The sequence below is a fragment of the Medicago sativa genome, chromosome 1, assembly GCF_051527215.1.
Source record: "Medicago sativa cultivar Bolivia chromosome 1, Bolivia_mono, whole genome shotgun sequence".
Taxonomy (NCBI): domain Eukaryota; kingdom Viridiplantae; phylum Streptophyta; class Magnoliopsida; order Fabales; family Fabaceae; genus Medicago; species Medicago sativa.
Genome location: NC_140749.1, coordinates 20858848 through 20885000, shown reverse-complemented (window position 1 = coordinate 20885000; position 26153 = coordinate 20858848). Strand labels below are relative to the sequence as shown.

The 26153-nt window shown below is 31.7% G+C and overlaps 3 protein-coding genes and 1 long non-coding RNA gene across 5 annotated transcripts; 1 reads left to right on the top strand and 3 right to left on the bottom strand.

Moving 5' to 3' along the window:
- Positions 1-8772: 8772 nt before the first annotated feature.
- LOC146953526 (uncharacterized) lies at positions 8773-13805 on the top strand. Of its 2 annotated transcripts, XR_015010637.1 has the most exons (6): positions 8773-9034; positions 9119-9278; positions 9716-10638; positions 11613-11713; positions 11819-11880; positions 11965-13805. It is a non-coding gene; the product is annotated as an uncharacterized LOC146953526 (long non-coding RNA). The 2 variants fall into 2 exon arrangements; XR_015010636.1 differs by having other exon boundaries at positions 8774-9278.
- Positions 13806-14479: 674 nt separating this feature from the next.
- On the bottom strand, positions 14480-20432 carry LOC146953525 (B3 domain-containing transcription factor VRN1-like). The gene is made up of 7 exons (XM_085741618.1): positions 20304-20432; positions 19522-19930; positions 19089-19283; positions 15413-15534; positions 15064-15337; positions 14840-14931; positions 14480-14749 (listed from the first exon to the last, which is right to left on the bottom strand). Exons 1-7 carry the CDS (start codon positions 20430-20432, stop codon positions 14723-14725), a joined length of 1248 nt encoding a protein of 415 aa, XP_085597744.1. The 3' UTR covers positions 14480-14722.
- Positions 20433-21077: 645 nt separating this feature from the next.
- On the bottom strand, positions 21078-21928 carry LOC146953524 (B3 domain-containing protein REM19-like). Its single transcript, XM_085748449.1, has 3 exons — positions 21865-21928; positions 21553-21698; positions 21078-21435 (listed from the first exon to the last, which is right to left on the bottom strand). Exons 1-3 carry the CDS (start codon positions 21875-21877, stop codon positions 21190-21192), a joined length of 405 nt encoding a protein of 134 aa, XP_085604575.1. The 5' UTR covers positions 21878-21928; the 3' UTR covers positions 21078-21189.
- On the bottom strand, positions 21928-23864 carry LOC146953523 (B3 domain-containing transcription factor VRN1-like). Its single transcript, XM_085741611.1, has 4 exons — positions 23769-23864; positions 22745-23222; positions 22473-22645; positions 21928-22272 (listed from the first exon to the last, which is right to left on the bottom strand). The coding sequence occupies exons 1-4, from the start codon at positions 23862-23864 to the stop codon at positions 21928-21930; spliced, it is 1092 nt and encodes a 363-aa protein (XP_085597737.1).
- Positions 23865-26153: the final 2289 nt, after the last annotated feature.

The window sequence follows — 26153 nt, the reverse complement described above, 5'->3', positions numbered from 1 at the left end:
AACCTCTGAGGTTCTCCGCCGTTGAATTCTGCATGAACGTCGATCCACCCGGCCATTGCTTCAAATCTACACAATAAGAAATTAAACACAATCAATGAAAAAACTTATTCAAACATTTCATCAAACACTTGGAGTGCAAATTATACATAAACCCTAAAAATTATACATTAAACATAAACATGCAAACATCTAAATAATTAAGCAATATTACTCATTTGCATGTAACATTGTATCATATCTTGCAAAAAAAATCAAAATTTAAACAAACCTTAATTCTAAAAAAATTCTCTAAAAAAATCTCAAAACTACAACATAAACATGCAAACATCTAAACATTCAAGCAACACAAGTCATTTACATCCTAACATTGTATGATTTCTTGCCAAAAACACCAAAATTTAAACAAACTTTAAATCTAAAAAATTTCTAATCTAAGAGAAAAAATCTAACATGTAAAATTAAAAGGTTAATGGTGTTTGATCGTGAAAACTTACTTGTTATCAGAGTGTTGTTTGATTTGAACTTGAAGGAATTTTGGATTTGGGTGATTTGAGAGAGATTTTTGAGATTTTTTTTTATTTTAGATGAGAAATGAGGAATGGGTGGTCTGCATGTTTAAGACAGCACGCCACACGAGTTAACTAACGCTGCGTTAGTTAACTCACGTGACGTTAGTTAAGTGGCGCATAATTAACACTTGCACATGTTAACTTGTGCAAGGGTATTTTTGGTAGGCTTGCAAGGCGCGAGCAAAATATGCAGGGTGAAGAGCAAAATTCAATTAGTTTTCCCATTGGAGATGCTCTTATGTCCCACAACCCCCCCTTGTGGGATATTTTTTTTTTTGACTTATTATATCTCACAACCCCCTTTTGTGGGATACATTTTATTTTATTTTTTGATTTTTTTTTAAATGTCCCACAACCCCCACTTGTGCGTGGGTTAATTTATTTTTTTTTGGTTTTTTGTTTTTTTTGTGATAAAAACTTAAATATAATAATAATATTATTATTAAAATACAAACAACATACAATAAAATTAAATAAATTACAACTAGATTACTACTGATGCTCAATATTAGGACAATTTCTACGGGAATGACCGGGCATCCTACACACGCCGCAACTTCTTGTATATTCCTCATCGTCCATCTCTGTTCTAATGTCAGTAACTGGTGGACGACTTTTCTTTGCTCTTCGCATGGTCGAATCAGGAATGACCTTTGGGCCTACATAAATGGGCCAATACTGTTGGTGGTGAACCACGTCGAAATTGATGTTGTATATAGCATACACACACTCATTCTGAAACTTTTGATCGACAAATACTTTATAGTCGTGACTAAAGCTAGAACATGCAGCAATGACATGCGAACGCGGGAGATGTAATTCCCTGAATTTTCCACAGTCACACCATTTATTTTGCAAGTCGACCTTGTATTCTCCCATTGGCAATCCTTCTTTATGATCGATAGTTTCACGAACTGAGAAGGTTAAATTAACTTTTTAACTTTTTACTAAATCTTTTTCCCAGAAATAGAAAACCACTACAATTCCCTTTAGGAAAAAAGTAAGTATGGTTAAATTAACTTTTTACAAAATCTTTTTCAAATTCTCCCTTAAAATTTCTTATTATTTACTCATTAATTCCTTAAATAATTTGTTAGATAGACATGTACAGGTTCAGATTACTATGAAAATCCTAGTCATGACACCATATCGTACCGACTTCAATTTGATCGCATTCTAGAACATCAAGTAATATATCCTTAATTTTTCAACTATACTTATTTATAAATAAATAAAATGTTAACAATAACACAAAATCTTCTCTTTTATGCTAGTTCATATGGATGCCGTACAAGAGAGTTGTGTACAATTTGCCAGAAGACTTTTGGGATTGCACAGCAACGACTTATCTTTTATGTTTTGACAAAGTTGAATGGCATGCAGTCGATAGAGTCAAGCTCCAATTTGGGTTGCAACAGAATATACCAGGGGACCCAGTCGACATGCGACAATACCATAAATTGAACAAACGGTTCAAGTCGTGGTACACATTAAACAGTTATCGCTTTCCTCAAGAGAGTGAACACTGGGATAACCGACGACAACATACTTTACCTCGTCGGCCACCAAGAAGACTACTCCCAACTCCTGTATATATTCATTGGTTTACAAATGAGTGCAATCCCCATGTCAAAATTTCAATCCAAAAGGTACCAGAGGAAGTGCCACAGTCAGATTCAGAGCTAGAGGTCGAACCAGAACCACAAAATTATAACAACCAAGAAGAACCAGAGCCAGATGACTTTTGGGAACAAGGATTTCTTTCAACACTACCCAACCAAACTACCAACACAACAATGTTTGATTTCCTCAACACCCCCCAACAAAATATTATCCAACAACCACCTTATACTAGCCCAAGATATGATTATGCACCCCATGATGGGTCAACTTACATTCAAAATTCAATGCAACACACTAGTTACCATGATCCGAACCAAGCTGGCCCATCAAACGCCTCTTACCCCAACTACAACAACCAAACCTACAACAACCAACAAAACAATAACACAATGTACAACAACACAAACTACAACCACCCACCAACACCAACAAACCTACTATCCCAATTCATTCCGGGTGATGAGTTTGATTTTGTGAATACTCCTGGTTTAGACGCCGAGTACGGTCAACAGTCTTTGAGTCGTTTGTCATTGAACTCAAATGATAATCATTTTTTGGATGTTGGATGGCCTTCAAGGGAACACGATGTCTCATTGACGCTTGGTCAAAGTAGTCAGATGCAAGCTACTACAAACAACAATGACGAAGACCAAACGGAACCTGAAGTAGTTCATCGTGAACGATCTCGCCGGCAAATAATTCACGAACCACGTAGAAATCTGGATAGAAATGCCCCTAGACCTTGGTGTGGGACATATCATCAATTATAACAATTGTAGTTTTTTTAATCTATTATGTAATTATTATTAATGAAATAATCTTTTTAAAAATAATTAATTTCTTGAATTAATTTAAAGAAAACGGGAAAAAAAACCCACAAGTGGGGATTGTAGGACATTTAAAAAAATTAAAAATTAAAATAAAAAGTATCCCACAAAGGGGGGTTGTGGTAGGAGTGAGCAGATTTATGGAAACCGACCGAAACCCGTTAAATCCGATAGAAAATAAAAGGTGCGGGCGGATATGGGTCGGTCCACGGGTCTATAAAACTGGAAAATTCAGTTTGACACAGTTATTCACGGTCGGAATCGGATTTGTAAACCAACAACCGTCGAAGACCATGTCCGACCGACTTGGTGTTGCAAATAGCTGATATGACACATATGAGAGCTACACGTGCTTCTGTTTCTAATGTCTAACTCTAACGTGTTGGTGTTATCCATTTATTCATCTCACAAGTCACATCACTTGTGTTCAAAGAAGCAAAAAAGACATGCCTAGGCACTGCCTGCTACTAATTCAGCCTACTATTTATTGCACCTAACAAAATTAGACATACTATATTTATTAGTCATAATAAAAAAAACTACAAATTTCAATTGACAATTCATTTCAACAAAAATAAATAAATAAATGATAGTTAAATACTTTCTTATGCTTTGTCTCCTTTCAAGTTTCACAATAATGAGTTATTTGTACTCTGTACTCTTATAGAGAAAGCCTTGCGCCTTCCCTCACCAGCCAGCCTTCTTTCTATGTTACGGCTTGGACACTTGCAATATTGGAAAAGCTTCATCATCCATCAATGGAGAAAATACCCTAAAAAATGCAACTTCACTGGAAATTTACCTTCATCGGAAAGTGTTTCTTCTCATGTCCTTCACATTGTTTCCGATGAGAAACTTGTTGTCACCTTCATGAGATAATCATCCTTCTCCACAACTCATTAATGAAGATGAAGTAAACCGAACTAACCGAACCGCCGAACCCGCCACCGATCCCAACCGTAAACCGACGAAACCGTTGTTGTTGACGGACGGAAATGGGTTTATATATTATCTCTTCGGTTTCACTTTGCATGAGGTTTTGTGAACCGAACCCGGCCGAAACCGACCGGTGCTCACCCCTAGGTTGTGGGATATAATAAGTCCAAAAAAAAGGTATCCCACAGGGGGGTTGTGGGATGTCAGAGAATCTGAAAAAGTAGGGTATTTTTGAATTATTTTTAAAAGTAGGATATAAAAATAATTTTCGTTTTTTTTAAGGGTAGAAAAAAAAAAATCACAACAGGCAGGCCAGGACATGAGTAGAGATCTACCATGAGATACATACAAAGTAGAGATTTGCCAAGTTTATTTACTTAGTTTTAATGGTTTTTTTAGTTTCTACAAAAAAATTCTGATTCAATTTTAGTTTAAGTTATAATCTAATTTGTTTAGTTATCCTTAAAGTTTTGAATTTTTAAACATTTTTTTAAGGATCCGCTTAGTACATTATAAAAAATTCATTTACTGTTTTCTGAAGAAAAATTGAGAAAAAAATTCATTTACTAAATTTTTTAATTTTTTAAAATGAGATAAATTTATTATGAATTTTTTAAATGTCAAAATTTCAAGATAAATGTAACAAAAAATCATGGTCTAGTAATTATATTTGAGATATATTCTTTTAAAAACCCCTCTTTTAACTTAGGCTTAAATATGTTATTGGTTCATGCATTTTTACCAATTTTTAGCATTGGTCTATGCACTTATTTTGTTTGGTTTTAGTCTTTTACACTTTGTAAAAATATTGCTATTGATCTTTGCACTTTGGTTTAAGTCTCTCTTAAAAGGTGTTGCTTTCTTATCTCCATGAATTGTTTCATAACTTCATCGTGACACTTAAATTTGCATCATCACATTCCAATAATCAGAAATAGAGATAAAAACATCCAAAGAGATGTTATAGAAGTTATATGCTTTATGCATTAGAAGAAGATCTATTAAGCCTTAAAGAAATTATATTTTTATTAGATGTTGAATTATGGCAAGAAGTTATAAAATATGAAATTAATTCTCTAGAGTCTAACAAAACATGACACTTAGTAGACTTGCCTCTTGGTTGCAAATCAATCGGTTGTATTTGAATTTTGAAACAAGAAACAAAAATCTAATGGTTCAATTGATAAATACAAGGCTCGTCTTATTATTTTTTGAGCAAAGTCCAAGCTTCATTTCTTTGGTGGCGTGTGGTCACACAACACCTTGCACTTTCTAATTTGAATTTTGCAAATTAGAGTCAAGTTTAGAGTCAAGTTTGCTTATAAGATTTAAATTTAAAAGGTATTTGCTACATAAGTTTTAAATTTAAGAGGAATATTTACACATAAGTGTTAAATTTAAATGGTATTTACACATAGGGTTATCATGTGATAGGTGTGAGCAAATTCTACCGTTGAAAAAAAATCAGATTTTTTTAAATAAAAACTAGTCAACTACTTCATGTAATGTGGTATAACTTTTTTGACCACCTAGAAGTGTCATGCAGGCGGTTAACGACCACATTAGCATATTAGACGGAAACTAAGGTATTTGACAAATGTTAAGGGATTTAAAGTTTCAATAATTTTACGGGGAGTTTGCATGAAGTTACAATTTTTAGGGGTAAATTATCATTTGCTCAAAACAAATAAATAAGATCTTACTATTAATTTTTTTATGGGTAATAATAAATAATGTCCCTAAGACACTAGTTAAGTAAACTAATATAGAAATAATGTATTAAAAAATGGCGAAAATAGTATATTCAATTTTTTGAAAATAAAAAAATTGTTGTTTTCAATAAAAAGTTTCTAATTTTTTACTTTATTGAGTATTGTTCCAAAGATACTAGTTAACGTGACCCTTATTTTATTTAAAATAAAAAGTGTAGATCACAAATATAAAGTGCAATATATACATAAATATAAAAGTGAATATAAATAAAAATCAAAAAGTGAAAGAAAGATAAGTCCATTTTTAATGTGAGGACCCGTCATGTTCAAGACAATGTACCTATGAAAGCATCCACAATGAAGACTCGTATCTTTGAGGTCTTAAATGAGTCCCACATTGACACATTACTTTTTAATAATTTTTTAATAATAGTATCTAATAGGTATTCAACCACTCCAATGGAGATCCTCTAACAAAAGGTCTAATTAGGTCCCACCAATATTATTTATTTAATACAATATCTATTTTAATACACTTTTTAATTATTATTTTAATAAAAATGTGATGTGGGCCTATTTAAGAATAATGTCTTAATTTAGACCTTGCATCTTTTAAGACCCTCACTTTTTTTTTCCACAATGTGGGTACCTATTAGGTACCAGGTCTTAAATGGTGAAGACCTCACCATTGTAGATGCTATGAGGTATTTCCACTAGGAAACAATTTTGGGCAACTTAAGAGGAGAAATTCTAATACGGTCACGTGACCAAATAAAAAGTGTTTGGTCACACACACATAAAAAATACTCCCTCCGGTCACTATTATAAGCAAATTTATACTTTTTAGATTCATTCAATAAATGATGTATGTGGTCTATATTATAGACCACATACATCATTTATTGAATGAACCTAAAAAGTCAAAATTTGCTTATAATAATGACCGGAGGGAGTTTTTTTTTTTTTTTTTTTTTGAATAATAAAGAGGCAACTGATAAAAAAGATGATTGAATATTTTGAGGAGAATCTTTTTGTGCGTGTGTCCAAACATTATTGGTTTGGTCTTGTGACCATGGAAGGAGTTCCACTCTTTTAAAGATGGGAAATTTAATGAGTGTCTCTGTGACACTCTTTAAAGGGCTTAAATAATAATTTTTTTAAAAAACTTGTGCATTTAATACATTGAAAATTAAACCATTAGACTTTTTTTAAAAAATATTTTCTTAATTTAAGGACACTCGTTAACAAAACATTTTAAAGATTAATATATTGAAGGTAATGATATACCCGTATCGATAGATAATTAACTGGTTTCGTTTAAAAAAATTGTGTGAAAAATTATAAGGGAAATGTTAACTGGTGCCCCGGGGCACTGATTAAGGAGTTAAATATAGTAGTATCTTGCATTGAAAGTTATGCTGTCATTACATTAAAAGCTTAAAAAGTGTTCTTTTTGACTTAAAATTTTCACTTTTGGCTTCCTTAACCAGTTCCTCAGAAGCACCGGTTAATATAACCCAAATTATAAATAAGTGATATACACACAAAACATCTACTCCCTCCGGTCCTAAATATAAGCAAATTTAACTTTTTAGGTTCATTCAATTAGTGATGTATGTTGTTCATATTATGGACCACATACATCATTAATTGAATGAATCTAAAAAGTCAAATTTGCTTATATTTAGGACCGGAGGAAGTATTTAATTACTCAACAATTTATTTCTTCATTGTGATGCTCTAATTAGTTTGTGCATTGGGTTAGTGAATCCGGTTTTCATGCCCCACGCCCCTACACCGAGGTGTTGTGAAAAGTCAGAGTAATTTAATTTCCATCAGCTAGAACACTGTTTCTTTAAAAGCCTCAACTATATTTCTTGAAAATCTATCCTCAACGGCATTATAATAAATAAAAACCTATGCTCAGAGATGTAAGTTTTTTTGGGTAGATAGATAGGGCAGTAGCGTAGGTTACACTTGCAAGTAATGTCCTATTACTATACACATGAGTGTAAAAGTATCACAATTATTACTACCAAAAACAATCCCACAATTACATTAAAACTCTATAAATTAATAATGTCAGGACCGGAAAAATTTATTAATTTAAAGAGTTATTAATTTATCGATAAATTAATAATTATTAATTTAAAGAGTTTTTAAGTAATTATACTATACATACCAAACAAAAAGGCAAATTAGTCTATGCCTCTTAGAATTTCATTGCAACAAACCTTGGGACTCAACGTAAATTAGTAACTATTGTGTTCATATGCATTGGAAATCAATAATGACTTTTGAACTTAAAGGAAAACAGACAACTATTGAGTCATATTTCAATAGAGTGTAATATATTGTTTTTAGTTTCTATGAATTATTAATTTATGATTTTCTTGGGACCGAAAATTATAAAGGAATCTCCCGAAAAATTATTATCTTATTATTTTATCGAGTTTTTCAATTTTTTACATTGACCCAAGTCGGGACCGGACAAATTTATTATTTTAGAGAGTTTATTAATTTACCGAGTATTAATTTAAAGCGTTTCTACTGTATCTTCATCTTCACAAAAAACAAAGTATCATATCCTTTCAACAACACACACCATTCACCATAGGCGTGGGGTGAAGCTAAGGGAATGCATTCTAGGGCTGGACAGAATATCCGTACCCGCCCGAAAACCGTCCAATCCGGTAAGACCGTGGCCATTCGGGTCGGGTATATACGGGGTCACGGGTTGGTGTTTCATGTTTTTCGGTTTTATATGGTTTACAACGGTCGGGTTTGGATTGCAAAAATGAATCCGCCGGTACCCAATAACCGACAGTTTGTATTGCGAGTGATAAAAATTACTTTTAGGGAAATATTAACCGGTGCCCCCAGGGCATTGGTTAAGGAAGTAAAAGTAGAAACTTTTGCATTGAAAATTGTGTAATCAATTATTCAAAAGTCAAAAAAGTGTCTTTTTCAATTTAATTTTTCCTTTTTTAGATACCTTAACCAGTGCCTCGGAGCACCGGTTAACACAACGCTTACTTTTACCATGTGAAAAGCTGGCTACAGAGACGTATCGTCTTCACTTCATCTCTCAATTGTCTTGGAACTCACAAAAAGCATTAATCTACTTTATGACCAAAGTCATTACACAAGCATACACACATCACATCTCCTCCTGCTAGAACTAAAGTCTAGTAGTCTACCAATACTACAAGTCTACAACTTCAATTCCTTTCAATTGAGAGCTTTTCCTCTCTCAGCTCCATACATCTCAACTCTTTCTTCTTCTACTTCTTCTTCTTCGTTTATTCCCACTCCCAAATTACAGACAACATAATTTTTCTTCATTCTTTCACATGCATGTTATAAGGTGTGAATACCAACGAATCTAGAACCATTTCTTCCTCGCTTATCACACTGTGATTCCGTTTTTTTGTTGTAATTTTTTTACGAGATCTTGTTTAATACACAACCGACGGAGTCCGGCCGACCACCCGCTACAGCCGACAACCCGCCACCGCCATAACCGAATCCTTTAAATGGACGGCGGCGGATAGCAAATCTCAGACCGAACCCCGACCGGAACCGGCCGCTGCCAAAATGAAGAAGAGCTTGTAAGCACACTTAGCTTTATTCTTTCATCCTATTCATTATTTTTTCTTCCACTTTTTATAGATTTTGTTATAACACAGCCTACTAGCATGGCCAACCTTTTGCTTATATTGTTTTATGATAAATTGAATACTCTGCTGTAACATGCGACCTCTTATGCTATTGAATACTCTGCTGCTTATATTGTTTTATGAATGCAAAAATGTTCATTCAGGTAACACAACCTACTAGCATGTAAGGAAAAATAACAATGAGAAATGAAAATGTTTTATTTAGGTTTGCTATTGTTTATGCTTTCTATCTGCTTATAAAATGATTTTTCGTTATTGATTATTTTTTATTATTGAATCATGTTTGCTTCTTCTAAAATAAAAGCTCATTCTTCATTACTAGTTCAATCCAGTGTCGAACTCATTGGTTTTTAAAAATGTGTTTGTAGATGATTCCAAAGAATTTTGTAGAGAAATATTGGGAAGGAGTATCAAATCCAATACCTCTAAAATTTTCAAATGAGTATGAGTGCAAAATGAAATGGGTATGATGATGATACTTGCCTTCTGAAATGGAAAAGATTTGCACAGCACAGTCGCTTAGATGTGAAGATCTTTTAGTGTTTCAATGTAAAGGATGGTCTGATTTTTATGTCGTTAAATTAGATGATAGTAATTTAGAAATAGACTATTAAAGTATGATGTGCAACGATGACCAATATTCTAACAAGCCTTATAAACAAGAAGAAGAGAGTGATGATGATGATTGTGTTGAGATTCTAAATGATATAGCTGTTACCTCTACTACACCTCAATGGACAAATATTGACAAGAGAAAAACTAATATGAATGCAACCCTACAAAATGTCACTTGGCAAATTTTTCTCTTAATATGAATAAACTTATCTCAGACATTCTGCTTGGTTGCATTAATATTAATTTTTCTTTTGTCAATATTTGTCCCTTGAGGTGTAGCAGAAGTAGTAGCAATATCATTCAGAATCTCAACACAATCATCATCATCACTCTCTTCTTGTTTACAATGTTTGTTAGAGTCTTTGTCATCGTTATATCTCATACTTAAATAGTCAATTTCTAATTTACTATCATCTGATATAATGACACATGAAAATGTGACCCTCCTTTGTATTGAAAAACTAAAAGATCTTCACATATAAGCGACCATGAAAATCTTTTCCAATTCAAAAGCCAAATTGAATCTAAAACATTTTGCACTCAGACTCATTTGGAATTTTTAGAGATTATGGATTTAGAGAAAGAGTTTGATGCGGAAGATGAAAAGACGAAGACCTGGGCAAATATACCATTTCACGCGTGGACTTTCTCATTAAGGGCAAAAATGTTCATTCAGGTAAGTCTTGCTGATGTGGCATCACTTATACCCAGTCATCGATTGACACATAGGTGCTATGTCGCTAATGACACTCCACCTCATCAAACAAACGTGATTAGAACTAAAATTAAAATTATTAATATTTGCAGTGACGGTTTGAATCTGAAACACAATTCTAGCGATCCAGAACATGAATCTGAAAATCGTTGGACATCAGTTTTTCCAGTGGAACTAATAACAATTTCACTTTATTGTACAACCTTTCAGCCAGTCTCACGAACTCTATTCTATTGCATAGGTTAAAATGCACATGTTAATGTTAATGTTACCGTGATAAAAACTCGTGATGAAGGATAATAGTGGGTTGTGGATATTGTATATTGTGGTGACCAATAACTGTAAAGTAAAATCGTAAAAAGGTAGTTTTAACTTGTTTAACCAGTTAACCCATTACAGATTAGAAAAAAAAGATGAGTATTTTTAATTGAGTGCGTTGACTGTGTGTCCTTAGCATTCCTGTATATTGTGGTGACCAATAACTGTAAAGTAAAATCGTAAAAAGATAGTTTTAACTTGTTTAACCAGTTAACCCATTATAGATTAGAAAAAAAAAGATGAGTATTTTTAATTGAGTGCATTGACGGTGTGTCCTTAGCATTCCTCTATCAACTTTGATTTTAGTCATTATAATATTGGCTACATAAAGATTAAAATATATATTACGAACATATATATTACATGATTATTTCTAACACAATACAAAATTTACGAGGACTAAAACAAAACAATGATCAAAAGTAATGAGTGACGTATTTACTAGGATTAATTTTTTTACACGGATTGGAAGCAAAAAGTAATATGTTTGCGAGGACAAAAAGCATATTTAAACTAAGTTATAATGATCTTACGATTATAATTATTTTGTTGTGTAAAAAATCTTTACACATTTATATGAATTTATTAAATCCATGTTGTCATTTCTTCCTGACAAGGTTGTGGACAAGAAAAATCAGAGACGACACCAATAGAAGATAGTCTAGAATATGTGGAAAATTTAGGAGAAGGAATTTCAAGAGCTGCACAAAAACACATGGTCTTAGTACTATCCATTTATCTTGATTTTATTTTTCATGTTTTTACTGTGTACAATTCATGCAAATATCTTAAACTATGTTTTCTTTGTTGTTAATTACTACAGATTTTGTAAGTCCGACGAATTTACATGAGATGTTGAAGGTTTTTATAACATCATTAGACAAGGTATGAGTTACTTAAAATGTTGTAACCATGTATATAGCTATGTGTTTGAATGTAGAAAATTTTGATCTGTTCTTAAATATGCAGCTGGTTGTACTACCAAGTGAGTTGTTGAAGAGGCATAATATATTTAGTGGAAATTTAGTGGAGTTGAGAGTAGGGGAAGGAACATGGTTTGTAGAGGTGAATTATAATCAATACCTCGATTATGGGTGGTTCAGTAAAGGTTGGCAAGAATTTGTGAGAGAATGCAATGTGAAGATTGGAGATGGAGACACTTGTTTGTTTGAGATGATTGATGTTCAAAATCATGTGTTTAAGGGTTCAATTATTCCATTCTACTTCCACTTTATATGTTGGATACCACGAACAGTAGCCAACTTGCTTTTCAAATAACTTATTTCCAATGTTTTTTGGTCGGTTTTACTAATATCTAACACAACATCACATACCATCTCCAACCACCGTTTCCGATCTACCTTTTATGTTGCGGAACAGTCCTTAACAATATCTCCATGAGTGCGGAAAATATCTCTCAACACCGGCATATGTTCCGGCATCATCTCATATTGAAGCATGTTAGCATCCTCCTCTTGCAGATTAGGTAATCTTTTGAAATGTATATTTCTAACAGCTTGGTGTGGCGTACGACTCTTGTTCTGATTTTTTGGTGGTCTCTCCTACCTCTTTTTGGAAGATGATGTAATGTTCGGGCTGTTAGTGTCCATAGCAACAACCTTTATTTTTTTTGTTGTTTTTCTTTGATTTACGGGTGGGTTGTTATGGTGTGGGGTTCAATCTTCTTCTTGGCGAAAATGGGAGAAGAAGAGTAGCTAGTAGTTATAATTCTATAGCCTATCTACTCCTTTTTTTATATCATACTAATAATAAATAGGAGAAGAAGAGTATCAAACAAGTTGTGTGTATAGCCTGTGCTGCTCCTCTCCCGTTTATAGGAGAGGAGTAGCACATGCTATACACACAACCTGCTTGATTCTTCTTCTCCTATTTATTATTAGTATGATAAAAAAAAAGGAGTGGATAAACTATAGAATTATAACTACTAGCTACTTTTCTTCTCCCATTTTCGCCAAGAAGAAGATTGAACCCCACACCATAACAACCCACCCGCAAATCAAAGAAAAACAACAAAAAAATCAAGGTTGTTGCTATGGACACTAACACCCCGAACATTACATCATCTTCCAAAAAGTGGCCGGGGAGACCACCAAAAAATCAGAACAATAGTCGTCCACCACACCAAGCTGTTAGAAATATACATTTCAAAAGATTACGTACTCTGCAAGAGGAGGAGGATGCTGACATGCTTCAATATGAAATGATGCCGGAACATATGCCGGTGTTAAGAGATATTTTCCGCACTCATGGAGATATTGCTAAGTACTGTTCCGCAACAGAAAAGGTAGATCGGAAACGGTGGTTGGAGATGATATGTGATGTTGTGTTAGATATTAGTAAAACCGACCAAAAAGCATTGGAAATAAGTTATTTGAAAAGCAAGTTGGTTACTGTTCGTGGAATCCAACATATGTTGTTTGAGATGATTGATGCTTAGAAGAATGTTTGTGTTTCGTCATTCTGTGAGTAGATGTTATATATGAACCTCATACAATCACTCTAGAATACAAGGGAACTCACAACTGGTGTTGTCTTAGAACTTTCACTCATGGGGTCACTTTAGATGTTAATTAGTTGTGATAATGATGTGAATGAATGCAAAGTGAAGATTGGGGTCACTTGTTTATGTGAAATTTGAATTGAGGCTAACTCAACCCTACACAACTTAACTTGTAAGTTGAGTGAGGTGTAAGATCCAATGTGGGACTGTTAACACACACGGTATAAATTTTATAAGCATGATCATTTTGGAGTTTTATGAGATCGATTCAAAAAAGTATGAGCATGAACATTTTAGATCATTCATAACTGTCGAAACCTTTTAAAGTGCTTGGTACGTGATTCCTGAATAAAAACAGTTTTGGGAATATGGATGAAAAACTTGGTTTCCGCTGCATACCAGGAATGTTATTGCTATGCTAAGGTGCTGCCATATCAATTTCAAAATTACTCTTGTAAAAGAGAAATTCTAATATGGTCACACACACACAAAATTTATTGAAACACAATCATGTGTCCAGGATCTAATGAATAATGTGTAGCAAATTCCTTCCAACCCTTTGTCAATCCAATTTGTCATATTCAAATTCATGATATTCAAATTCCTTCCAACCCTTGAGAAACACTGGCTTTGATTTGACAAAACACTTGGTGAAAGCATTTGGAATTCTCAAACCGGTGATATTTCTAGATCATGTATCAATCCATTAAATGATGGAATCAAATGACTAATATATATCAAAAAAATTATTTTTATGATAAAAAACAAATGAATTGGTTGAACCAACCACAATTGAATTGTAGTTTAAACAAAGCTAAGTATAATGATCAATGTTCTCATCCATCTGCAAATTATCTCTCCATGTAGGATTGGAAGAATGCATAGGCATTTGAGAGAGAATATCGAAAAATAAAGAAGGCTAAAAAGAATAACAAACTAAACATTACTACATTAGTCGAATGATTGATATATAATTCATATGAAATATAGTTTCTCACAAATACAAAATTACAAATCATAGAAATAATATAGTATTAATAAATGTCCACTAATCATCGTAGTATCTCTAAAAGCTCGTGAGTTATTTCTTTCACACGAAACTTTAAACACAAATTTTTTCTCATCAATCAGCTTATAGCAACAAGTGTCTCCAATCTGCAATTTGCAATCTTTCAACTCCTTAAATTTTCCATATCATTCATATGTCTAATCAAAAAAATCATCAGGTACGAACTGCAAATGGAAACAAATATATCATTATCTATATAAAAACACACACACATGCACATAGTTACCACATTTTATGTAAGTAATTAATCATACCGGGTAGGAGGAATTCACAAAAAGCTCATATATGTTATGTTTCATCTCATTAGAACCACCTGAATTTGTTGAAGATATCTCTTTTTCATAACCTAGAAAGTTATAAAAGGAATTAAGAAATTAGTGAAAAATTGATTAATATAAATGTTGATCAAATATCAATAGTAAAAAACAACAAATTTTAATAACCAAAACAAACAAATAATGAAGAAAGTAAGAAAAACCTTGCAATTTGTTAGGGCTTGGTTCCTCTCTAACTCGAGCAATAAAAATAGTAAATGAAAGTGGCTCAGATTGAGTCATCTCAAACTTACACACATCACCAACTTGCAAGTTATTATCTTTGGTAAATAAATTCCAACCTACATTTAGAATAGAACATCTTTTAACATAATCAAACTTCACATTCACCTTCCAAGCTCTATCCTCACCAACCCTTAACCTTGCAATCCCTTCGAACTCGTTCAAGTATTCTCTTGAAAACTTAGTTGGTATCCACTGTTTCAATTCTTGGTTTGTTAGAGATATTAATTAAAGCCAAAAATTAGTAGACATTTTAAAATGTAAACTTACACATAAACGGCCATGGACATAACTTCGTGTCAATTTAAGTTCAAAACTTGGATTTCCATTATTGGATTTCTCATTAAACACTTCAGTTATTGAACACCTCTTTGCTTTCTTAGTCATGCTTCCTGTACACATAGTCAATGTATATTCTCATCAATTGCAATGCACACAATTCAACTTTAGAGATTTAAAAACAAAATATTTTCTATTTATTTATAACAATATTTTTTTAATAATCTATAAAAATAATAATTTGTGATAGAAGCTATTTAAAAAAGCTTAATTCAAGAAATTTCTTTTTGTGGTCTCATTTTTTAATAAAAAAAAGCTGTAACAAAGTGAGGAAAAAAACCCTAAAATGAATAATTTGTTTAAAACTTTGAATTTTATAAATAAAGATGCAATAAACTACCTTTAATCTAAACAAAAGCAATAAAAAACATACATAAATAAAGTGGTTTAGGGACTGAAAACATGTACTTTTGTAATTTGTATGGAATAAAAATCGAATATAAGTATTAACAATAAAATTTGAGATGAATTGTCACCGCCTAAAAATTTGAGGGTTGCTCGAAAATAATGAATTTGCATCAAAGTTTATGTTTTTTTTTTTAAGAAGCTGAACTAGCCAACCAAATTGGGCATCAAAGTTTATGTTAATAGGGAAAACGTTGGAAAGACCTTTTAAAAAGAAAAAATTGTCCTTGAAACCAGATTTAAGGTTCATGATTCGATTATGCGCATGAAAGACATTAGCACCTTACAACATCCATTCGAAATTGATTAGCTCGAATTAATTGTGCAGATTTTATGTTAACTTTAAAAATACTTATTTGCTCCTTATTATTAAATGTGAATTAGAATTTATATTTTTTAAATACGAGTTTTGTTTTAAAATAGAGAGATTAATCATTATTATTGTGCTTGAAAAGACTATTCTCTTGTTTATATGTACCTCCCTATGTACCTCCCAATGTGATGGAAAATTCAAATCTACGTAGTTCTTGTGTTTAAAATGCTTGTGCGTTGGTTGATTTAAAAAAAAAAAAGGTGTTACGATAAGTACGATTAAGAAAATGAGAAATGATATTTAGACAACCACTTTTTGACAACTTTTTGACAACTTTCTCTCTCATACTCACATGATGTTGTTATTCTCTCTCTCTCTTCCTTTTTCTCTCTCCATTGTTTTTGATCAATAAGAAATGAGAAAAACAAGGTTGTCAACAAAGTTGTCATCAAATGGATGTCAAAATATCATTACTCTAAGAAAATACAATGTTTATTTGATTAAGTAGATAAAGATATTGAGTGTGAGAACATGAGTTTGTTCATTTGTTTTAAAAGTGAGTTTGAGAACAAACTAGTTGTACATCGTGCACTCTAACAACTTGAGATACATTATGGGGTTAATATGTGTTTACCCCCTGTAATTTGGGCGAGTTCCGGTTTTTCCCCCAGTAATAAATTTTGTTAAAATTCAGTCCCTGTAAATTGAAGATTCCGTCGAAAACCCCCTGGTCGAATCTGGCACACGCCAGGTGCTGATGTGGCGTGCGTCACCTTTTTTATGATGACGTAGCACGCTGACTGTATAATTATTTTATTTTTATTTTTTTATATTGTACACGTGGCATTTTTTATTTTTTTATTAAAAAATATTATTTTTAATTAAAAAAAGTTTTTTTTAAAATTTTTTAAAAAAAATGTTTTAAATTTTTTTTTTAAAAAAACGAAAAAAATTCTTAACAAATAAAAAAAAATGAAAAAAATACCGAAAAAATTAATAAAAATGAAAACAAAAATCTGGAAAATTTTAAAAATAAAAAAAAAATCTGGAAAAATTAAAAAAAATGAAAACATTCGGGAAAAAATTAATAAATTTCGAAAAATTCATATTTCCAGATTTTTTTCAATACCGGAAAAATGAAAAAAATTCTTTTTTTTTCGGAAAGTACTTGTCTTTCAACCGTATAACATGATTTATATACCGGTGTCAATCAATATACATTGTATCCTGTTATTCGGACATGATTTTTATAAATATGATTAATCTTGAAAATTTTGAAAATGATCAATTTTGAAATTTTTGAAAAAAGATTAATCAGCTCTTTGGGACTGGTTGTTTCTTTTCAAAAATGTCCTCAATTTTCAATACAAATAAAACATGTAATACATCGTAAATATTAAAAAAAAAATCCAGATTGTTTTTATTTTTCGAAAAAGAAGTTTTTCAAATTTTCTCAACGAAAAAAAATCTTGAAAATATTTTTATTTTTAAAAATCTGTGTACAATTTATTTAAAAATTTAGGAAAATTCAGATTTTTTTTCAATTTTTTTTTACGATGTGTTACAAATTTGAGAATATTTTCTAATATTTAAAAATTGAGGATAAAAACAATCTGGAAATTATTTGTATTGAAAATTGAGGACATTTTTGAAAAGTACTTTCTGAAAAAAATGAATTTTTTTCATTTTTCCGGTATTGAAAAAAATCTGGAAATATGAATTTTTCGAAATTTATTAATTTTTTCCAAAATGTTTTCATTTTTTTTATTTTTTCCAGATTTTATTTTTTATTTTAAAATTTTTCCAGATTTTTTTTTCATTTTTATTAATTTTTTCATTTTTTTTTTTTAAAATTTTTTTCCGTTTTTTTTGAAAAAATGTTTTTAAAAATAAAATTTTAAAAAAAATATTTTTCTAATTAAAAAAAATATTTTTTAATTACAAATAATATTTTTTAATAAAAAAAAAATAATAAATGCCACGTGTACAATATAAAAAAATAAAATAATTATACAGTCAACGTGCCACGTCATCATAAAAAGGTGACGTGGCACGCCACACCAGCACCTGGCGTGTGCCAGATTCGACCCGGGGGTTTTCGACGGAATCTTCAAATTACAGGGACTGAATTTTAACAAAATTTATTACAGGGGGAAAACCGGAACTCGCCCAAATTACAGGGGGTAAACACATATTAACCCTACATTATGTTAACCTCGTGAAATGATTTGTTTTGTAAGTGTGAGTTTCATGACAACTCGAGGATTAAAAAGATGAACGGTTAACCCTCTTAAAACAATTTGTTTTGAAAAATGAGTTTGAGAACTATCAATTTGTACAACTTGTATTCTAACAGCTCAATGAGTAAAAAAAATGTCATATCCATTTAATTATCTTAAATTGATTTTTTTTTTTAAGAATTAAATTGATTTATTTTTGAAAGTAAGTTTGAGAACAATCAAATTGTACAACTTATGTCTTAACAACTCGAGAATTAAAAAGATGTACATCTAGTTAACCCCTCAAAAAGATTTGTTTTGTTTATTAAAAAAAAAAAGAGTTTCAAAACTATGAAGTTGTTATAATTTTGTTCTAAAATATTTTATAAGAGCAATAGGTTAAACATTCATATTGGACCAAGACTAGTAGTATGCTACTAATGTATTCGATTTGTAGCATTACAGACACATATTTGTTTAACTCTTTAATCAACACTAAATAAGAACAGATCACGTTGATACTCATTAGGCCAAAAATATATCTATATTCACAAAATCCTAATGATAAACATAGTTGGCCAAGCTTCATGGACCAAACAAGTATGAAATAAAAATAAATAAGATAAAGAGAATAAAAAATAAAAATAACGAGAGAGTGAGAGAGATGGACCAATGTGTGTGGATAGGGGCTGATTGCGGTGGAATGTTGTCCGAAGCTGTGGTGAAAGCAGGCGAGGAGAACAAGGAGACCGGAATGGATGAGGCCGCCATGGAGGCTGACGGCGACGACGAAGGCTCCGACTGCCAGTAGGGATAAGGCAGGTTGTCCATCTTTGCTGCTCTCCTTCTTCCTTATTTTCTTTGCCTTTTTTAATGAACATGGCTAATCAGATTTATTGGGCTAGCTGAATATATCTCATTTATATCTTTTTCTTTAGATTTTATGACGAAATTTACAATAATAAAAATTAAACTAGTATCACTTTTTTTAGTAAAAAAATTATTTATCTGGACAAAATTAGGGTACTACATAAATATAGGATATAATTAAAAAACATATTTTACTTATACATAAATGAATCAAACCAAGTAGATGAACTTGCCTGTGATTTTTTGCTGGGTTGAAGACATAATAATTTTTTTCTTGTCAATGTTTGTCCCTTGAGGTGTAGAAATATCACTCAGAATCTCAACACAATCATAATCACTTTCTTCTTCTTGTTTAAAGTGCTTGTTAGAATCTTGTTCGTCGTTGCATCTCATACTTGAATAGTCAATTTCCAATTTACTATCATCTAATATAATGACATGAAAATCTGACCCTCCTTTATATTGAAAAACTAAAAGATCTCCACACCTAAGCGATCGTGCAAATCTTTTCCAATTCACTAGCCAAATATCATAACCGCGTTGTACCCAAAACATTTTGCACTCAACCTGATTTGGAAGTTTAAGGGATATTGGATTTGATACATCTTTCCAATATCTTTCTACAAAATTCCTTGGAATCATCTGCAAACACATTTTCAAAAAGCAATGAGTTCCAACTTAGATCGAACTAGTAATGAAGATTAATATGTAGCAAATCATACATACTTGATATTTTTTAAGTGTAAAAAATTTGGTTTGAAAAATGAGCTTTTTCTTTTAACAAGCAAACTTCATTCAACAATAAAAACAAACAAGGTTAATACACCACCAGATTGAAGCAAATTGAGTTGGAAAGTGAATAAATAATAATGCAAAGAAAAATCAAACCATGAATGAAGGAAAAATGTGTCTTTTTTAGTAAAGAAATAAATGAAATGGTACTCGTTGAGGATGCTTTAGAAAAGATTAATGGAAACAATGAACGAATAAGAAAAAAAGCTTAATTTATGCTTACTAGCTCTTGATCTTGCAACTCACGAAGTTCAATATTTAGGTAGAAATGCATTCCCTTAGCATCACTTCCACGGCCATAGTGAACGCCGGTGTGTTGTTGAAAAGACATAATGCTTGGAAGATGAAGCATGTTTGAATTTGAGTTGAAACTAACTCAACGTTACAAAATCGGTTTCTAAAGTTAAAAGTGACACTCATGTTAAACTCGTGTTGAACATAGTATATGGATATAAATAGTGGGTGACTCGGATATAAATGTAAATTAACAACCCTTATATATATAAACAAAAAGTCACACACATGTGAAAATGTAAAGCAACACACTATTCGTCTTTTTCCTTACAAGAAGTCACACATAACAAGCACAACTTCATATCATACGGATGAGAACATGGATTTCAAATTTTATTGTATTCCACTTTCGACTCCCGATCTTATATGTGAAAAATGACATTTGGTTATTTTGAGTTAAGAGAAATGCTAGGAACATTCTCACTATAATACTTTCTTTAACACTCGCTCTTTTATTTGATAAAATTTATGTGAGTCTCACCATTTTATGTGGGTTCCATTTCTAAAGTGTAAAATCACATGAGTTTCATCCAATAAAAAAGCAAGTGTTATAAAGAGTGTGAAAAGGAGAGCGTCTATAGCACTCATGTTAAGTCAATTTGTACACATTTTCTTTCAATTGTAAAATGGTTGTATGACCTTTTAAAGTAAATTTCCCCCCTCTCTCACATGCGCCCATGTGCTGCTTGTTGTGAAAGAAATCTTCAAAAAAATATCAAATTTAATTATGGTGATGTTCTGCTTCAAAATATTTATGAATTAGCTAATATAGTAGTAGTACAGCACAATTATTATGGTAACCATAGCTTGAAATCTCAATTGCCTCTGAAAATATGAACATTAAGCACAACATCTTCCCTCTTGATAAGCTCAAAGACACATGCATCTCCACCTTTCAATTTATTTTCTTCCCAAAATAGCTTCCAACCTCTACAAAACTGGCCTGATTTCATGTTGGAATAACAATGCAACTTTACAGGCCACAATTTCTTCCCAAACTTTAACATCACCATCTGTTCCTTGTTATCCAAGTAATTTGTAATGAAGGAATTTGGTACATGCTGCATCAAGTAACATTTTAACGGTTAATGAAAATTGAAAGTATAACAGCACTTTTTGGTTTGCATAATACAAAATTTTCATATAATATGATATATTTTCATTATAATAAACATTACCAATCTAGAATGCCCTCGTTGATTTGGCATAATATTGACCTTGAAAAATGGATATTTGGAGTTGAATTTATCAGCTTGGTTCTCAGCTTCATTCGTAAAGAATTCAGCCTTTGTCCGCAATGAAGTTTTTTGAGTTGCCTTCTCTCCTGTCATAACGCGACAAAAACAACTCAGTTTATCAATTTGATTCCTCAAAATTTGTTTGCGGCCTGATTCTCCCTCGTAGAGAAATCAGTCCCAACTACTCAAAGAGTTACTCTTACTATAATTAGTTGTTCACCATATGTGCAGAACATCGATGCTAGAATTTACCTTTATTTGTCATAATAGTTTCACTTTCAACATCCGAGAAGTCTTTGTCTCGTTGAACTGATTCTAAAGGGAAAAAAATGCAACCATTATTTTGAAGATAAAACAAGGTAATAAAAGGAAATACTTCAAAAGAAAAAAACAAGTTGGATTACCTTGAAGGGGAGGGGAATGTGGATCTTCCTCAAGTCTAAATATTATTACTTTCAAAGTAAGGTATTGGCTTTTGGTTAGTTCAAAAATACACACATCTCCAATTTTCAACTTGTTGTGTACTGCAAATTTCTTCCATCCACCTTTAATTCTTCCAGAAAAATATTTAGCATCCCAAACTCTCCCATCCAAGAGTTGAAGAAGAATGTCACTTTGCTCTTTCTTCATATGATTGTTAGCAAATTGTGATGGGACATACTGCATTTTAATTTCGGAATATACGACTTAGTTTAGCTACATTTCATCTTAAATATATAACCAATTACTAGTATAATCCCTCTGAATTCTTTTTAACAAATGTTATTGTAAGTGTTAATATCATTTTCAAAGTTCAATGCATATATTTTGGCTTCAAATGAAGATATTAACATAAAAATCAAAATTAATCAAAGACTCACCAAGGAATGACTATAAATATGTGAAGACTTCATGGTAATCCTGAAAGAAGGATTATTTGATTTGAAGCTTCTAACTCTATTTAACTGCTCCTGCTCTTGGTATTGCTTTTTGTCTTGTTCTTGTTCTAGCTCGTGCTTTACTTTTCGGAATTCAGCGCTAGCACCCGTATCCTCTAGGAAAATGAACAACATAGATGTTTATGAACATTCGACTTCAAAATTTCCATTCGATAAATTAAAAGATAAATAATGAATATGTTCATAAAATGTACCACTAGATTGGACATGATGCTTAGGCAGGTTTTGGAATCTCGAGCTTGTTCCAACACCTTCACTTGAGTCACTTCTCAATTTCTTATGTGGTTGAGGACACATAATTGGTGATTTTGGTCTAGTTTTCTTCTTGCATGAAGGTGACTTGTCCAAAATTTCAATGGAGTCCTCATCACTACTTTGTTGATCAAAGTTGCTTTGTTCATGTTGATTTTCATGGAAAGGATATTCAATCTCAAGGGTGCTCTTGGAAAATATATGAACCACAAAATGAGAGTTTTCTTCGTATTGAAATAATACCATATGCCCATGATCTAGTGAATAATGTGTAGCAAATTCTTTCCAACCCTTTTGAAACCAAAATTCCCCATTGATTTTAGTCGTACTCATTTCCCATTTTTTGCCATCTGGAGTCTTGAGAAACATTGGGTTTGACATGTCACTCATATGGTCCCTAGTGAAACCTTTTGGTATCATCTACAATGCATGGAATTGCTTATGTTTGCATACATATAAAGAAATTCACAAGCAATATAAGACAAGAGAAATGTTAACAAATGTCATAAAGACACCTGTTACAATGTTCAACGTGCAAATTTTATCTTAGATTTATCTATTCAACACATTGAAATTTTAACAAACAACTATTTTCAAATTAAAGTTATAAATTGTTTCAATTTTTAAATACATAACACGCCCTCCAAAAACATTTGTTAACATGACCATAAGAGAAATTGTTCAAATGTCTTTTTTTTTTGTAGATGACGAAATGGGTTATTCGACCCATCTTTAGGGTTGAAAATATAATCTATTCCCATTTCCAAAGGGTTAATTTTTGTCTGTTTTTGCTTTCCCTAAGTTAATACTTTAGAGAGAAAAATAATACGCTAAAAAGAAATAACAAAATGTACTAATAACTTACAAGCTTTCTACCATCATGAAGTGAAAATTCAAAAGAGAAAACCAAATGTGCAGAACAAATTAAAAAACAAAATATGAAGGGAAAAAGTACTAATAACTTACAAGCTTTCCATCTTGAAGAATTGGTGTGGTAATAACTCTAAAGAAACGAATAGTAGAAGCAGAGAGGGTATGTTTAGTTCCCTTATTGCTAGTCATTGTTGTTGATTTTCTGCACCCCACAACTCTGATTGTATTGTAAAAGAACGTGAGATTCTTGATATTAAGACCACAAACTTTGCTAAACTAATTAAAGATTAAGACCACATATAGAAAGGATATAAATATGTATCACCCACTTAATGAAAAAAATAAAATAACAATTAATGGCTTTGATGTTAGATAATTAAAAATAATAAAACACCACCTTAGTTTTGGAAGTATATTTATGCGTTATAAAGCAGAGCAGTAATCACTCTTGAAGTCTTCTCCTCCAATCAAAAAAAAAAAAAAGTTTGTCTAACATATGCAATTTTGCACATGTTAGAGCAACTAAAAGGGAAATTTTTTTATTAAAAAACAATAATTATTTATGAGAAAATATACATTTATTAAAAAAAAAATTAAATACACAAATTCCAATGCAAACATGATTTTTTTAAGCAAATTTGCATATGTTAAAAAAATCCAAAAAATAATACTCTCTACATTTCATGACAACTTTGTTGACAACCTTGTTTTTCTCACTTCTTATTGGTCAAAAACAATGGAGAGAGAAAAAGGAAGAGAGAAGATAACAACATCATGTGAGTATGAGAGAGAAAGTTGTCCAAAAGTTGTCAAAATATCATTTCTCTTTCAAAATACATGTCCAAGTCAACCACTTCACATATGCCAATGCACAATTTTGACCGTTAATATCTTTAATTATCTAAAATAAAAAATTATAAAAATTTAATATTTTGAAAATATTTGTCGAGACAAATCAAATAACATCTTATATGCTAATATTTGTATTTATACATTAGTAAAGAAGTATGGTCAAAGTAAGTCAAGTGAATAGTAAACATTGCAAAAATTGGACATGTATTTTGAAAGGGAGAGAGTAATAATAAAGTGATACTATAAGATGCTCTAATTTCCATTTTCAAAGAGAAGTGGGGAATCGGGTTGTAGTATTAATGAAGAGAGATTAACGATTCCCCAAAACAGCAAACAATTAAAGAATTTTTTTTTTTCTGCCCCTATGACAAAAAAAAATGATACATCTGCCCCTAGTTGAAAATTATTATCGTAAATGCCCTTGTTCTTCATTTGAAATGGCGAGCATGTCATTTTTTCAAACTTTCTCTGTAAGCTTGCAGGCTTTTTCCTGTACAACTCTGTGTTCCTAATTTTTTATCTTGTTCTTACTTTGAAATGGCGAGCATGTAAATTTTTTTTTTCCATGTTCCATATCTAAAATGGCGAGCATGCCATTATTGGTTTTTAAGTATTTTTTTCTTGCTGGTCCTTTCAAATGGCGAGCATGCAATAATTTTTTTTTGAGTATTTTTTCTTGCTTGCTTTCAAATGGCGAGCAAAGGCCTTTTCTTTAAAAAAAAAATGCGAGCATGCCTTTTCTTTAAAAATCCTTGTTCATTCATCACAATACATATAAAATAAAACAAAATAAACAAAGACAAATGGAATTAGGATTTCCCCTGTGATGAACCAATAATTCGCCAGCAAAGTGCTATTTTTCCACTAGTTGCCATTTTCAATTTGTACAGCTTGCTGCAATATTTAACAAAAAGTTAAATTAGATTTAATATTCATCTTACATTCATTGTACCAAAAGAAAAAAAATACTCAAAAAAAAATTATTGCATGCTCGCCATTTGAAAGGACCAGCAAGAAAAAAATACTTAAAAAACAATAATGGCATGCTCGCCATTTTAGATATGGAACATGGAAAAAAAAATTACATGCTCGCCATTTCAAAGTAAGAACAAGAGAAAAAATTAGGAGCACAGAGTTGTACAGGAAAAAGCCTGCAAGCTTGCAGAGGAAGTTTGAAAAAATGACATGCTCGCCATTTCAAATGAAGAACAAGGGCATTTACGATAATAATTTTCAACTAGGGGCAGATGTATCATTTTTTTTGGTCATAGGGGCAGAAAAAAAAAAATTTCACAATTAAACCCATGTAAATTTTAACGGAAGCTGCTGGCATATTTAGGTGCAGTTTTCCATGTGACTTTTATAACTGTAAGTTTGTAACCTAAAGAGTAAATAGTCAATTTAGTCCTTGACTTTGCACCTCGCTGTCACATAGGTCCCTGACTCAGGATTAAATACAAACAAGTCCCTGACCCTACACTTCCGCTATCACTTTAGTCCATGCCGTTAAAAAAAACTGTTAAGTGATGATGTGGCACGCTGACAAGGAGTATGACGTGTCACAGGGACTAAAGTGAAAGTAAAAAATGGTCACTTTGGTCCCTGAATCAATATCCCCAATTTACT